Consider the following 16,137-nt stretch of genomic DNA (forward strand, 5'->3'; position numbering starts at 1 on the left):
GAATCTAAAGAGCTTTTGTCAGACATTAATGTGTGTTTGCCCATTGCACAGTCTGCCATTACAGCATTTAAGAAAGTGGAGGAAGCTGCTGAAAAAGACCCAGAAGACAACACCACATTCAATAACAGGGGTCACTTTGGGTTCCTCCAGGTTTGCAAGATCATACATGAGATCATACAAGAGACACCTCTTAAAAACAATGAACAGGAATACAGTGAGTTCATTAGTGGTCTCAAAGGTGATGTTGAGACAAAATATGATTTCTTTGAATGGTACCTGACATTCTCCAGACCAAGCATCAGTAAAGAGGACCCAGACTACATTCATAAAGATGTTGAAGAGTGCTACAAGCAATATTGTACGCAGAGCAACGAGTCTGAAGAAATTGCCCTGAATAAGAAAAAAATGAAGTCTTTTGGAGGACTATTTGATTTCCTAAAATCAGACATCAGTGTGCTAAAAAAAAATCTGAGAGCAATTAAAATTCAACAGTCTGATAACGAAACCCAAACCATTGTCTACATTCTTGCCAACATCATCTTGAGTCAGTCTGGTGAGCCGTGTGGAAACAAAGAGGATCTTCAGGACAGGTTACAGAAACTTTGGGAGAGTAAAGAACGAGACAGAAGCCCAGAGTTTTACCTCTTGATCCTTTTGCTCTTTTGGCCTGATGAACAACAGCCAGCGATCGCAAACCCTCCAAACCTTGAACACTGTGTCCAATATATGAGTCAGTCATACAAGAGTAAATATCAGAAATACCTCCGCCGTCGTTACCTGGTGCCTCTGTTCTTCTTAGGGATCGGAAATGGTTTGCAGAGACTAATTCATGCCTCAAAACTACATGAAATGGATCTGGAGCTGCTCAGTGAAGGAGATGGAAAAGCAGAAGTCAAATGTCTTCAGCGTATCAACGGGAAGGTTGAGGACAATCAAGTGTTTGTTGTTATCGATGGGCAACAGATTCAAGTCACCCCTAACAACTGGGCCAGTGTGTGCAAACCAGGTCAGGTGTCTTTCTACCTGGGCTTCAATATCAGAGGACCTGTTGCCTACAACATCAGATATATTAAGAACTGTAAGTAAAGCAATGCTTTATTTCAGGCTCATAAAACACTGTCATATTCATCAAACATTTGTCAGTAGTACTGTGTCAACTGTTTATTATTCTCTCTTTTCTCTGCAGAGGTCATTTCTGAGTTAACTGCTCGACTGGACGACTGTGGGATGGAATGAATCTCCAAACTCAAATGTCATCCAATGGCAAACCCAGGACAAATGTTTACATGTCTTCTTAATATTTTAGTTTCTAAATTCTGAAGATAGAAAGGAGGGTGATAGTTATTAGTTATAACTTAAATTTAGTCATGGAACATGGTGCTATTCTCTTATTTTTAGAGGGATATAGGATCCAGTAAGGAAGAGGTGTTGAATGTTGAAATTATTATGATTTTGGTGTTGGGTCTTTAAGTTGCAGACACTGCAGGCAGAAACGCAGTTTTTTCACGCACCTGTCAAATTGGAGAGATGCTGGCCTTTTTGGTTTTTCATTAACAATTTTTTTGGAAAGAAAACACCCAAAAGACACTGCACTTTATCTATTTATGTCAATAGATTTCAATTACAATGCATGTTTTTAAAGGCCAATAGTTTTTTTTTTTTTTTTTTTTTTTTTTTTCTCCTTTACTGAGCCATAAATCTCCACTTCAGTAGCTCTTTCACCAAACTTTACATTTTTTGTCCTGTCTAATAGCCTGAAGGTTTTTACAGAGGGATATGTTCATATGTAATTTGCTTGATTTTATGTTGTTAACATGTTATTCCCCCCAAAAATGGTAAAAAAAAATATATTTAGTGTTTTCTGGCTGCATGTCCCAAGTTAGGACGTGCCGAAATGAGAAACTTTTAACTCTAATATGTCAAAAAATTAAAAGGATTTTGAAAATTTTGTACTAGAAATGTATGCAAATTAGTGCACATTTTGTTAAATAATGGATCATTTGCATATTTAAACCTAACATTTTAGAAAACTTGCAATACAAAAAATGTTTGCAATTATCAAAGTAATCAATAAACTGGGTAAGATAAGTGATAACTATTAGTTATTATTATTATTATTATTATTATTATTATTATTATTATTTACCCTATATTCACTGCAGTGTCTCGCCTCAATAATGTGTAATGAAGTGAAAAGAAAAGCTGTTGGTTTTATTCATCCATAATATTGTTTTGTCTGAACAGCAGGCGAACAAATGACCACTGCTTTATCAGTGTGTTGATTATTTCTTATGTACAATATGCAACTTGGGGATGTATTTGTTATAGTTCACGATGTGGCTACATTTATTTCAATAAAGTAGTGTTACAATTTCACTTGTCCCTTTGCTTTAATGCACCTTTAACCAAACTGTATTCAGAAAATCCAAACAAAATGATGCCTCATTGTCATTAGATCAGTACACTGTAAAAAGTGAACAGTTGGATCAACTTAAAAAAAAAATACTTCAATTGGTAACACCTAAAAAAAATAAGTTGATTGAACTAAGATTATCTAAGTGTGGTCAATCACACTTAAATAATCTTAGTTCAATCAACTTAATTTTTTTAGGTGTTACCAATTGAAGTAATTTTTTTAAGTTGATCCAGCTGTTCACTTTTTACAGTGTATTATTCATAACCATGACCTTATCAGCTGCTCTTGGTGTTCAGCTGGACTCAAATGCTTGTTTGAAACACAAACAGTTCACCCTTTATCGTATTAGCCTAATGATTATGAGCACATTGATGGACCATAAGGAAGACGATTACCTCTTAAACACTATCAGATTGCTGGATTAGCCTAATAAGAGTCTTTAAACACAACCATCTTTCTCTATAGGTCAAAGAAAATACTAATGTTCATGTTTATCAAAGCCACACACATATATCAAGCAAACCTTTATGATCACTTTGGATGTTTAGATGTGCATCGTAAATATGTTTGACCTAAATGCTGCTGATGGCTGAATGTCTGAAGTCCGTAGTTTGACAGAATTAAACTTGTACAAGAGCTGAAATTGGCATTTTGACTTCATGACACATGTAAGACCGCATTTTGTTGGTGAGAGGATACTAAGAATCATTTTATAATCAACAAATAGTTACTTAGTTGAAATTGGTCTCAAGTATACTGCCATCCAAAGGCAAAGCACAGTAACTACACATTTGGTCAAAATTGAATTAAGGCTTAAAATGGACATTGTCATAACTATTTTGTCTTTTGACAAAGTCTCCTGGTTCAATTTTGTCCTGTTTCAGAGAAACAAAACTCTAACCTGATCTCTAACCTTTTTTTTATAATCTGAAGAACCTTATTTAACTACAAATAACCTTTTTGTGAAACAGAAAGGTTCTTCAGATGTTAAAGGTTCTTTATGAAACCATTCAGACAAAAAGTAACTTCTATGGCATCATGAAGCACCTTTATTTTTAAGAGTGTACAACAGTGTTTCGTTACTGAATGAATCATTTGAGGCAATGATCCAGTGGTCCATTCATTCAAGATAGTCACTTGCTGCCACCTATTACTTTAATATTTAAAAGTAGCTCATCTATGTATTTAATCCAACATTGTATATTAAAAAAAAAAAAAAAAAAAAAGCTTGTTATTTATACTGTTGCAAGTTTGCAATGTAAATGCTTCCATGCTACATTTTAACTTTATTAAATGTGTAAATGCATCTAAATACCACTTCAGCTGCTTCTGTTTCTTCTGCTGGTTTTGTTAATACCAATTTAATTTGGTTGATAACCCTATGGTGGCCCTGTATTGTCTAATTAAAATAAGTGGCAGTATTAATGCAATATACAGATTTGAAATTAAACAATGATGCATGCATTTAATATGATTAGAAAAATATGCCCTTTAAGTCCAAGTCCAAAATTAAACTCTATAAACTCTCTTTGTGAGATAATGCAACATTTCTCAAAGATTTTTTTTTTCTCCACCACCATGTCCCTTTAGCGCCTCCATAGGATTTCTGTGATTTTTCAATGTAAAATTTCACTTATGATCAAATGTTTCAGTTATCTGTTGTTCTGAGCAATGACTGTTCAATAATTTGAACTTAAACAGATTATTTTATATTTTCAGTGCCACCACATAATTAATGAGTGAATTATGTCAAAATCAGTTAGACAATCATTCATTTATTTTACTAATCAGCTAAAAAAATCTGTATCCTACACATTAATTGCTAATTCAATGCAGTTTGTTAGAGGAACATAATTCCCTTAGAAGTTGTCATAAATTATATACAATAAGGAAAAACAAGACAAAATACAGGCCATATTATGTACTGAATATCAGTGTTGGGGAAAGTTACTTTTAAAAGTAATGCATTACAATATAGAGTTACTACCTAAAAAAGTAGCTAATTACATTACTTGGTTACTTTTTATATGGGAAGTTATGCGTTACGTTACTTTTGCATTACATTTTACATTTGGGAAGGGCTTGCTTGTTTGTTTTAAATATAAAAAAAAGTTCTATTTCTGACAAATGTAAAAGCCTTTTCACACCAGACGCCTCAGGTTTAAAGAAAAGTTAATTAATGTCTGTACAGTAGACCACAGAAGAAAAACAAAAAATAAAATAAAATAAACTTCTGTCAACTCTTCAGCAATAAAAAAGGAGAACAAATTTTAGATTATCTTGAGTATTTCTGCTTATTAGTGTGGATGAATTGGATCATCGAAGGTTAATAAAATGGGATTAAATGCATAAAGGATATTTGCATTTTTATTTTTGCAGGTTTGCATTGAATTTCAGTGTTTTTATTTTGAGGAACACTGTATCGGTTTATTTAGTGAGTGAGATGAATTAATGCATGTTCACATTTATTCTAGAACTAAAGTAACATCTTACAATTTCTCTCAACATGGAGACAGCGTTTAATCAATAAATGGAGGAAATTAACTGGTGATACTTATTTGGAAAAGTAACTCAGATATGTTACTAGTTACTTGGAAAAAGTAATACATCAAAAGTAACGTGAGTTACGTAATAATGTTACCCCCAACACAACACTGTAAAAAAAAAAAAAAAAGTTTTCACCAGATTCAACTTAAAAACCATAAGTTTAGCAGCTGCCTTAAGATTTTAAGTTAAATCAGCTTAAAACTATAAGTCATTTTAACTTATTACAATAAAATGAGTTGATTTCACTTGTGAGTTTAAATGACCCAAGTTGATTTAACTTAAAAACTTAAGACAGCTGCTAAACTTAACTTTTTAAGTTGAAACTGGTGAAAACTTTTTACAGTGTACTGAGTAGGTTTTTGTTTCTTGTCATTTCAAGGAAATACTTACTAGTTGTAAAGAACACATCCAACTCAATTTATTTAAGTCACATTCGAGAGACTTGAAATCAAAGTTACAATATTACACCAGCCGCAAACACAAATGACAGTACATAACTGCATAGCGTAGTGTACACTTTGAGTCTCATGGCTCAAGGTTCTTACATATATTTTTTTGATAACAAACGCTTGCTCTCTTTTGGTCAGTCAGTCATGGTCGACGAAAGCCAGGTGGCGGTCGAGGCTCTTCAGTGTCTTGCAGCATTTCCCGCAGCGGCTGCAGACGAACGGACTCTCTCCGGCATGAGAGCGCCAGTGGAGCCGCAGCTTTCTCCAGTGCTTGAACCTCTTTCCACACTGTGTACAGCTGTACGGCCTCCTGAAGTGAGCTTTGGTGTGCTGCCGGAGGGTTTTGCGCAGGATGAAGGCTTTGGGGCAGAGCGAGCAGCCGTGGGGTCTCTCACCGGTGTGGAAGCGCCGGTGTCTCCTCAAGGATCGTTTGTAGTTAAAGATTTTGTTACAAACGTTGCAAACGTGGAAGCGTTTGGACTGGATGATGGGTCGTTGCAGTATCTCAGCCCTACGGAGTTGTACAGTGCAGGGTCTTAAAGGAGGACCGGACAGATCGAAGTCTTCATGCTTCTGCAAAGGTCCGAGCCTTTCCCCTGACGCCACGTTTACGAGACGGCTCTGCGTTATCTGGCTCCGTACAGAGCTGAAATAACCGCCGACGGAAGACGGGCTCCAGGGAGGACACGAATCGTCTGGTTGAAAAGGCTCTTCTGGCTCATGGAGCTCATTGCCTTCAGGCTTCAGCTGAGCTCCAATACTCTCACATGAAGTCTGGCACGCTTGCATCTCCTCAAGACGTCCATTTTCCCCTTCGTCGTCTTCAGTCGTGACAGCTACGTCTTCGTATTCCTGTTTGACGTCTCCTTCGGGCTCTGCTTCAGTCCTGTCTGATGCTTCTGGTGGATTTTCTTCAGATATGTTGGGAGTCTCTGGAACCTGCTTTTCATTGTCACTCATGTCTACAGTTGTTTGTTTTATCTTATCTTCTACAACGGCTAGCTGTATTTCTTTCCATTCTGGTGGCTCTGTTAAGACAGGTGGTGATTCCTGCACTGGACACGGACTGAGATTTTGCTCTGTTTCCGGCTCTTCAGGATCTATGACGGTGTCACTGCATTGAACGCTCATTAATGGATGGGAATCTCCAGACATCAGTCTAACTTTGCTGTCCTGTAGAAGAGAACAAGAAAATTATACTTAATGCATTTATTTTATGCATGTTCAATCGATAGAAGAGAAAAGATTCAGACATTACACTTTTTTTGATTTCTTGCTGTGACATTTAATCTACAAACTCTTTAACAAAAACACCTCTTTCTGTCAGTAGTTGTGGGAGAGTGATTCAATGATATAAAAAAATATATATTTTTGGCATTAATTTACCATAGAAACAATATAAATATATTAGGGCCGGGACTCGATTAAAAATTTTAATCTAATTAATTAGAGGCTTTGTAATTAATTAATCGAAATTAATCGCATTTTAATCGCATGTAAATATTTGACCTGAGAACAGTGAGAATTAAGATTTTTACATGGATTTTTAGTATACCATTGAATAATGACTGAATACATAAGCTTAAGCAACAAAATATTGTTTATTTTTGTTCAACCAAGTCCACCAGACCAGTGCAATATTGCCATTAAAAGTGTAGCAAGAGGCACGTTCTTTAACGAGTCTTTCATTCCGAGAACTCTGCTCTTGTGTTTGCTTAATTATGCATTTAAACTTTAATGACCAAACCTATCATTATAAATGTTGCTGCACATGGAATATAACGCGGATAACATTTAAAAAATAGTTTTTATCAGGTTACACACTGATTATTTATCACTCAAAGCCCTTTCTCTACCTGTCCGTTGGTCGCGTAAATCCTCCATGTTTGTAGTTTTTTAACACTTTTTATGCGTGTTTGTAGTTCTAATCGAATCCTCGTTCACGGCGCAGTGTGTTGCGGGCAATATAAGCAGTTAAGAGTGAGCATTGATCGTTAAGTAGTAGACCATCCGGGAATCTTTTGAATACTTTTTAAACATACTACGATTTGGGACATACAATACTATTTAGGACGGACGTCTTTGGCTTGTCTGAACGCTAGTTTGTGCTCCAGTATAATCGGTCCGCCGAATCTCATCTAGTGAGAAACGTTCCGCGGTGCAAAACGTATTGCGATTAAAATGCGTTAAAAAATTTTAACGCGTTATTTTTGTGTAATTAATTAATCTAAATTAACGCGTTAAAGTCCCGGCCCTAATATATATATATTTTTTTTTTACATTTAGACGGAGCCCCTTACGTCACCTGTAGAAGAAAAATAAATAATCCGTGGGGACGGTTTTGCAATTCGTTCCCTCAGTTTTATAAACCGTACTCATGAATTCTTAAACTGTTCCCTCGGTTTAACAAACCGTGCGCTTAGATTTTGTAAACCATACCCTCGGATTTTGAATCCGTACCCACAAATTCATAATCCGTGCACACGCTTTCGCAATCCGTTCCCACAGTTTGTAAACTGTTCTCACGGATTTGTGTCCCAGCTCCCAAATTCAAACAGGACACCTGTTTAAGTGCTGGATCAGGATGCATTGTTTTGCATTTATTAAACTTTATTTCTCAGTAGGCTATATAAGACAATGCAACACTGACAAAACAGAGTTTTTAGCTTTATTTTATATTAATCACCAATAGGTTAGCTGCCAAAACACCGTGTGTTTTATCCTATTGCTTATTAATGTAAAATAAACGCTTAAAAGAAGCCTGTCTTGTAAGTGCGGTCATTGTACCAAAATAAAATAATAAGTGAAGAGCGCTGTTCAAACGGCTTTGTTTCATTTAATAATATTTTTCAAAATATAAAATTACCTGAATTAAAAAAAAAAAAAAAAGAGGAGAATGTAAAAAAACAATACAAAACAAATAATGTACAGGTTAAGTTGCCATTCCTTTGCTCTCAAACTAAATGCAATGTAATAGGCCTTACTTAATAATAACATTAATAATGCAGCATGCATCTAACTTAAAAAGCTTATCCTAATCACAAATCCGTGAGAGCAGTTTACAAACTGTGGGAAACTGTGGGAACGGATTGCGAAAGCGTGCGCACGGATTATGAATTTGTGGGTACGGATTCAAAATCGGAGGGTACGGTTTACAAAATCTGAGCGCACGGATTGGAAAACCGTCCCCACGGATTAATTATTTTTCCTCTATAGGTGACGTAAGGGGCTCCGTACATTTATGACTGTTCTAGTGCCAGCTGTGGTTCGATCTTCAAACTTTGCATGGTTATTAAAAATCACCTGTCGCATCAAAAAAAAAAGTTTTCGGAAGCATCCCCCCCTCTTATTTTTTTCACAAATCACACCCTGGGTATAACCATTTTTAGCGCCACCAAGTGGCCAAGCTCTGCGATTTTTGTTCTGCGACCTCAGATTGAGCTCTTACACAAGGGTCCTGAGCTTAGTGAAGATCTGTCATTCTGTTCAGAAGATTTAGGCATTTTATTAAAAGTGGTCCTGCCCCTTTCACACGGTGAGTCAAAAGTTGAACTTTTTTTGTTTTTGTTTTTTTTTTGTTTGATAACTATTGACATTCACTCTCCAGAGAATCTTTCTGCACTGGTCTGGTTCCGACTGGGTGAAAAACCTAGGGCTAGTTTGCAAAAGCAGGTTTTTCAAAACAAATTAAAATACTCCAAAACTGTGCCGTGTCCAACGTGAGCCAAGAATTCCAATGACATCAGCCATTTGAGCCTGTGGCTAGTGGTTTAGGAGTTATGAGCAATTTTGTACTTTTGATTGTTGTAGTGCCCCTGTCAGGCCGATTGGGGCGAGCTTCAGTGACATTGTTGGTGGTGTGAGTACTACTATCCCTCCAAGTTTCAAGTCTCTACGACTTACGGTTTGGTCACTTTTATGTGGAGACTGGTGATCCTTGGCCATTCTAATAATTACAATAAGGTTTCAGTGCTACATGCTTGAACCCTACATACAGCAGGTGGGTATTTTATGGGATGTTGAAGAAAAACAAGTTTAACTGACCAGAACAAATGAGAAACCCAAGAACAACTATCACAAAACAAAAACAAACAGTCGTGTTAACGTCAGAATAATAGGTCAAACCAAATTACCTTATTGTTCCTGCTCTCAGGCCGATTATTGGCACACCATTCACCTGCAAAACAAGATTAATTCAGATCAAACACATGTATATGCTTACTTCTTTATCATTTAACTGAAGCCATTTTTTTTTATATGGGTCTGTTGCATCTTTTTTTTGATAAAAACAAACTTTATTACATGATGCATGTTCACAAGTGATGAACTAAAATGCAAAAATGTGAAATAGTCATTGTGCACAAAAAACAAAAACAAAGTTCTCATAGCTTCAGGAAATCACAGTTGAACCACTGATGTCACGTGGACTACTTTGTCAATCATCTTGGTACTTTCCTGGCCCTTAAACCTGGTATTACCCTTGCTGTCTGCAGGAGTCCTCTCAGATTTCATAAAAAAAAAATATCTTAAACTGTGTTCAAAAGATGGATGAAGATCTTACGGTTTTGAAACAACATGAGGGTGAGTAATTAGGGTGAGACAGAATAATGTTTGAGTGAGCTAACCATTCAAAGATGCTTGTACACAGCAGATGATTTCCAGATCAAGCCACCTTTAACAGACAGATGTACCTGCACTACTTGGGTTCTTTCTGACTTTCTTTCTTTTAATTTAGTTTTATAAACATGTAACCACTAATAAGCAAAAACAAAAGTGTATGGCAGAAATAGTATGCTATTCTAAACCTGGCTTCAGTGTTTTGTCCATATGGTGAAAGTCAGTGGGGTTCAAAACAACAACAATCCTGCATTCTGGAGATACAAGTTTGTAAAAATCAGGAGGGTTAAATAAATAAGATTCCCTTTTTGGGAATGTAATAATTATTATCATTGCATGTTTATTTAACCTTAATTGTGTTCCCTTTTATTAAAGGAGTAGTTCACTTTCAGAATAAAAAAATACAGATAATGTACTTCACCCTCCAAGATGTTCATGTCTTTTTTTTTCAGTCGTAAGGAAAATATGTTTCAGGATTTCTCTCCATATAGTGGACTTCCATGGTGCCCTGAGTTTGAACTTCCAAAATGCATCTTCAAAGGACTCTAAACGATCGCAGCCGAGGAAAGAAGGGTCTTATCTAGTGAAACGATCGGATATTTTCTAAAAATAAAACACAATTTATACACTTGTTAACCTCAAATGCTCATCTTGTCTAGTTCCGTGTGTGTATTCTGTGTAGAGATTCAAATTATATAAATTGTAATTGTTTTTTTTTTTTGCTTTTTTTATAACCTATCGGTTCACTATAGATAAGACCTTTCTTTCTCAGCTGGGATCGTTTAGAGCTCTTTGAAGCTGCATTTTGGAAGTTCAAACTCGAGGCACCATAGAAGTCCATTACATGGAGAGAAATCCTGAAATGTTTTCCTCAAAAAACACCATTTCTTTATGACTGAAGAAAGAAAGACATGAACATGATCTTGGATGACAAGGAGGAGGTGAGTAAAAAATCTGTCAATGTTTGTTCTGAAAGTAAACTACTCCTTTAATTTTAGCACTATTTCCTATAAACTTTTTTTTTTTTTACTTTGTCATAGCAAACTTTATTTTGTTTGTTTAAACCAAAATGCAATAGATTGTAATGTTATTTATATCCACAAAACAAATAGGCAGATTTGTACAAGTTTTGTTTTCTCTTAGTCAGGATAAGACACTTACAGTGGTTGATGCTCATGCTGTCAATCAAACTCTCTCTGTACGCCTCTGTTATTTCAACCAGCAGGACCTCCAGCAACGAGCCGAACAACGATTTCACCCGCTCCTGGAAAACACCTAGCGCTCGGAGCTCCGCCATGTCCGCCATCAGCTTTAAAACACTAAAATACCGCGACCAACTTTGCAAAAACTAATGCGCTGACAAAAGAAAGCAGCGAGTGCGCGTCAAAAGCCCCTCAGTTTACGTTTGAAACTGCGTTCCGTTCACGCTGGCGTATGACGCACCCTCCTTAACGCAGGGTCACGTGGTTTAAAACAAGTCTTCTGATTGGTTTACGTCATTAGTCAGCGCTGCTGCACGCATAGCCAGAACGCAAGTGGAATATTGTTAATATTATTAGTAAATACGGCGTTTGGAAAATAAATATTGTCGATTTCCGATTTAAAACAAACATTCATGTTTCTTTACGGTGTTTTACAAGCATGTCATAACTGATATCTCGTTTGCGGAAATGCGAGAGAGTGGGCGGATCAGGTAATGAATGCGCTTCTTCCCAACAATAAGAGGAAAAATCACGAATTATCAGCTGGAGGCTTTACACGACAACGATTTCAGGTACGTGCAGGTATAAGTGTGTGCAGATGATTCACAAATGCTTGTACGCGTGTGTCATTATAAGAATAGTTCATACATATGTAGGTCAGGTGTCTCACGCAACAAGTGGGTCAAAGTAAATCTGTACTGATTTTTTTTTTTTTACAACTATAATTAAATCTAAGTGAGAGGATGTAGCTTTGTAGTATCATAAGAGCACTTGCTATTGTTTACAATGACGTGTTTTGAGTTTGTTATGTCAAAGCATGTTCACTAAGTGACTAGAACACGAGGAAACAACAGAATAGTGAGTGTGTATTGTGACTGGATGAATGGAAAGCGTTTGTGGTGTGATTTTCATTGTGCACATGTTAGGTTTGTGTTTGTGTGAGAGCTTTGTTATTTTTTATTTTATTTTTATTTATTTTATTTATTTATTTTTTACTTTGCCCTGTAAAGTAAGTTAAACGAAGCAGTAAATTAAAATAGTTTTCTGAATACGAAAGTAAAAGTATAATCGTTATTGTTAATATATGTCCAAACTTTGTTTCCTGAGATGCGATTATAAACCCGCCTCAGCGTGTTTGTTAATGCTTCATCGAATAGTTGTTTTCAGCAGCGATTGGAAGAGACTCAGCAGCGCTGAGAAAAGTAACACCTACCACGTGACCACGCTGTGCGTACAGTGACGCGCCTCGTCCAAACAGCTCTATTCCGTTGCGGAATATTTTCCTGACTCTGGTGTTTGTCCGATAGCGGCTCTCCTCTGGTCATCGTTGTTGTACTTTCACTTTTGCTTTTTCCACAGAGGAACACGAGCGGTATGCTGCCATAGTGTCAAAACTGAATTTGCCTCTGCTTTTCCCCGAAGGTAAGTATAATTTGACGTTATTTTCTGTCAGTATGTTCCAATGTGTTATTAAGGAAATGCCATTTTCTGTGTGGGAAGGTTGTACGACTTTTTATCACGTCAAACGGACATCTTCTATTCGTAATTTGCTAACATTTCACACACTTGATTATTTGTATAGTTTCTGATTCATATTGGTTTGTTTATATACTGTTCACGTTCACCACTACACTATAATGCTTTGAATTAGATTAAATTAATATCTATTATGTTTGAGATGTTCATGTCTGTCTTTCTTCAGTCGTAAAGAAATTGTTTTATAGATAAATATTTCAGGATTTCTCTCTATTCACCTGCAAAACAAGATGATTTCAGATCAACCACAAACAGTTTATGATAAGGTAATAAACTCAATGTATATGCTTACTTTTTTATGATTTCTCTCCATATAGTGGACTTCTATGGTGCCCCGAGTTTGAACTTCCAAAATACAGCTTCAAAATACAGAGTCTTATCTAGGAAGACTATTTTCTAAAAAAATGTGCAACTTGTATACTTTGTTTAATCTCTACACAGAGTACACGCAGAGCTAGACAAGATGAGCATTTGAGGTTAAAAAAAGTGTATATCTATTGTATTTTTTTTATTTTTTGAAAATAAACCATGATTTGCTAGGTAAGACCCTTCTTTTCTCGATTGGGATCATTCAGAGCCCTTTGAAGCTGCATTTTGGAAGTTCAAACTTGTGGCCATATAAGTCAATTATATGGAGATAAATCCTGAAATGTTCTCCTTTAAAAAAAAAAAAAAAAACACAGTTTCTTTACGACTGAAGAAAGAAAGACATGAACATCTTGGATGACAAGGGGGTGAGTACATTATCTATAAATGTTAGTTCTGAAAGTGAACAACTGCTTTAAGGCCAATTGCTAATTTGGCATTTTGTAATTGTAAATACATTAGATTTACACCAAAGCAGTGGTTCTCAACTCCAGTTCTCGGGGCCCACTGCTCTGCAAATGTATGTTTCTGAATCTGACACACTCAGTTCAGTTCATGGATCCTTCTCCTAATGAGCTGATGATCTGAATCAGGTGCTCTAAATGAGGGAGACACACACAATGTGCAGAACAGTTGGCCTCGAGGACTGGAGTTGAGAACCACTGCACTAAACCAGTTTGGATTGCCATTGCTTAGTGCAGTTCTTCTTAATTCCAGTTCTGAGGGATCATGCTCTGCACATTGCACATGTCTCCTTTATTTATCACACCTGATTGAGATCAGTTTGTTAGTTTAGTTCATGGGTTTCTCTCCTAATCAGCTGATGATCTCAATCAGGTGTGTTAAAAAATGTGCAGAGCAGACTGGATTTGAGAACCACTGGCTTTTAGTCTATGCATGGTATTTTTATTTTTATCTAGTTTGTCATTGAAAAGCTATTAAATTCCTTCCTATCAAAATGTTTATTTCCCCCCCTCCTTGTCTATGCACTCTAAAGGTGCGTTCACACCGCCGGCGGCGAGAGCGTCAAAGTGGCCGGAAGTCATTCATTTTCAATGTGAGCCGGCGGCGAGAAGCGGCGAGAGCGGCGCGGCGCGTTTTGGGCGGTGTGGGCGTCGGGGAGAGTTGAAGTCAGGTCAACTTTATGGTAATGAGCTATGACGCGGCTCGGCGGCAACCAATCGGAATGTAGAAGTTCACCGCTGAGAGGTTTCCAAAGAACGCAGTCCTGTAAACTTGGTTCCGGCCACATTAGTTCCCAAGGAAAATAGAGGAGAAGTTAATTATTGCTGTGGCGGGTTTCCCCATAATCTACGACGTGTCCCTGTTTTTAAGTTTGCACTTAACCATGAACACAAAACCCACACCATACAAATGGCTTTTAATTAGTTTATTTCGTTAGCAAACATGTAACTACAATTAAATTCAATTTCTTATTTTCATGTTTAAAATATTTAATATGGTTAACTAACTTACATCCAACTTGTGGTCAGTCTGCACAAGATCGACATGTTTGTTTGCTTTGCGGCCGCTTTAAATACAAGATCAAGCGTTCGATCGTCAGAGCGTCAAGGAATCTTTCTACAGCGTTGCTTGCAGGGCGGCCAGAGCGAATTTTGACGCTCTCGCCGCCGGCGGTGTGAACGCACAGTAATGATGGCCATTTGCAGTTTCTTTCTGTTGTTGTCAGTATTATTTAATTGTATTGTATTGTATTTATTTATTATGAAAATCATATTACTTTATCCACTTTTTTTAACAACAGTAATGATGCCTGTTATGGCTTTTTCTTGAAGTATCATAACTTTCTCACATTAAATGTGAATTGGTTAATGATTTGTTTTAAATTTAGTATTGCAACTAATTAGTATTTGGGGTAAAAGTAATGTCTTTTAATATGTCATACATTCATTTTTGTTGTAAATATGCCTGACACAACTGTTACACTTAATGCAATTTTAGTGGGTGTCTTCTGTAAATTAGGGAACAACTTATGGTATTTATTTGTTTGCTGAGAAAAACAAACACAATTGCATCATTATTATTATTATTATTATTATTATTATTGTTATTGTTATTAAACATGTTTTTGTTTTGTTTTTTAATATGAAAAAAAGAAGTTTGCAGACAATTGCACTCATGAAAAGTCAGATAGGAAACCAACAGTATGTGCATCTCCATTACATATTTGCGCAAAACTTTGGAGCTATTTTATAATGTCGATTAAAAGGTATTGCCAAATGACGGTGTTTCCATTACCCAATATTATGCAATTATTTATTTATTTATTTATTTATTTTTCTCCTTTTTTTTTGTTTATACTGTAAACGAGACAAACTTATATCTAAAAGCATAATTACGACAAACGAGCCGTTTTTGAGATTGACCACAAAACGAATCACGTCAATCTCAGAAACGGCTCGTTTATTGTAATTATGCTTTTAGATACAAAATTTTGGCAATAGTTATCCTTTAAGGGGTAATGGAAACACAGCTACTGCTGATTAAAAGTAATTTTAAACTATTGCTATCTGTTGCGGTCCAGCTCCCCACAGATCTACTCATCATGGCGACTTCTGCAGGAGACAGCAGTATTCTGGAGGACGAGCTGACGTGTCCGGTGTGTCTGGATCTTTACCGCGACCCGCACCTGCTGCCCTGCGGTCATAACTTCTGTTTGCCCTGCCTGCGTAGACTCAAGAGCCGCTCCGACCACGGCCGTCTGCGGTGTCCCGAGTGCCGACAGACTCACCGCAGCTCCGCCAACTGGCAGAAGAACTTCAAACTGGCCAACATCGCTGACAGCATCCGCCGTCGCAGCCAGTTAGAGCGCGCCGCACAGAGCCGGAGCGACCCCTCTCACAGACCCGCCCAGGTTCGCTGCGATTACTGTCCTGAAGATGCCAGCGAAGACGGGAAGGGTCCAGTGGCGGTTAAAACCTGCCTGAAGTGTGAAGTGTCCATGTGCCAGAAGCACGTTCAGCCTCATTTGGAGCTGCCGGCG

At 37.0% G+C, this 16,137-nt stretch overlaps 2 protein-coding genes across 2 annotated transcripts in view; one reads left to right on the plus strand and one right to left on the minus strand.

Moving 5' to 3' along the window:
* Positions 1 to 5,396: 5,396 nt before the first annotated feature.
* Positions 5,397 to 11,558, minus strand: LOC141332352 (uncharacterized). Its single transcript, XM_073837490.1, has 3 exons — positions 11,191 to 11,558; positions 9,546 to 9,589; positions 5,397 to 6,585 (listed from the first exon to the last, which is right to left on the minus strand). Exons 1-3 carry the CDS (start codon positions 11,333 to 11,335, stop codon positions 5,551 to 5,553), a joined length of 1,224 nt encoding a protein of 407 aa, XP_073693591.1. The 5' UTR covers positions 11,336 to 11,558; the 3' UTR covers positions 5,397 to 5,550.
* A 1-nt stretch (position 11,559) lies between these two features.
* Positions 11,560 to 16,137, plus strand: part of LOC141332492 (E3 ubiquitin-protein ligase TRIM8) — a 9,513-nt gene continuing 4,935 nt past the window's right edge. Inside the window, exons 1-3 of the mRNA XM_073837630.1 lie at positions 11,560 to 11,803; positions 12,591 to 12,653; positions 15,679 to 16,134. Of these exons, the coding sequence (XP_073693731.1) occupies positions 15,700 to 16,134 (435 nt within the window). The 5' untranslated portion in view covers positions 11,560 to 11,803; positions 12,591 to 12,653; positions 15,679 to 15,699. The remainder of the gene's footprint in view (positions 11,804 to 12,590; positions 12,654 to 15,678; positions 16,135 to 16,137) is intronic.

The sequence above is a fragment of the Garra rufa genome, chromosome 3 (genome assembly GCF_049309525.1).
Source record: "Garra rufa chromosome 3, GarRuf1.0, whole genome shotgun sequence".
In the NCBI taxonomy this organism is placed as follows: Eukaryota; Metazoa; Chordata; class Actinopteri; order Cypriniformes; family Cyprinidae; genus Garra; species Garra rufa.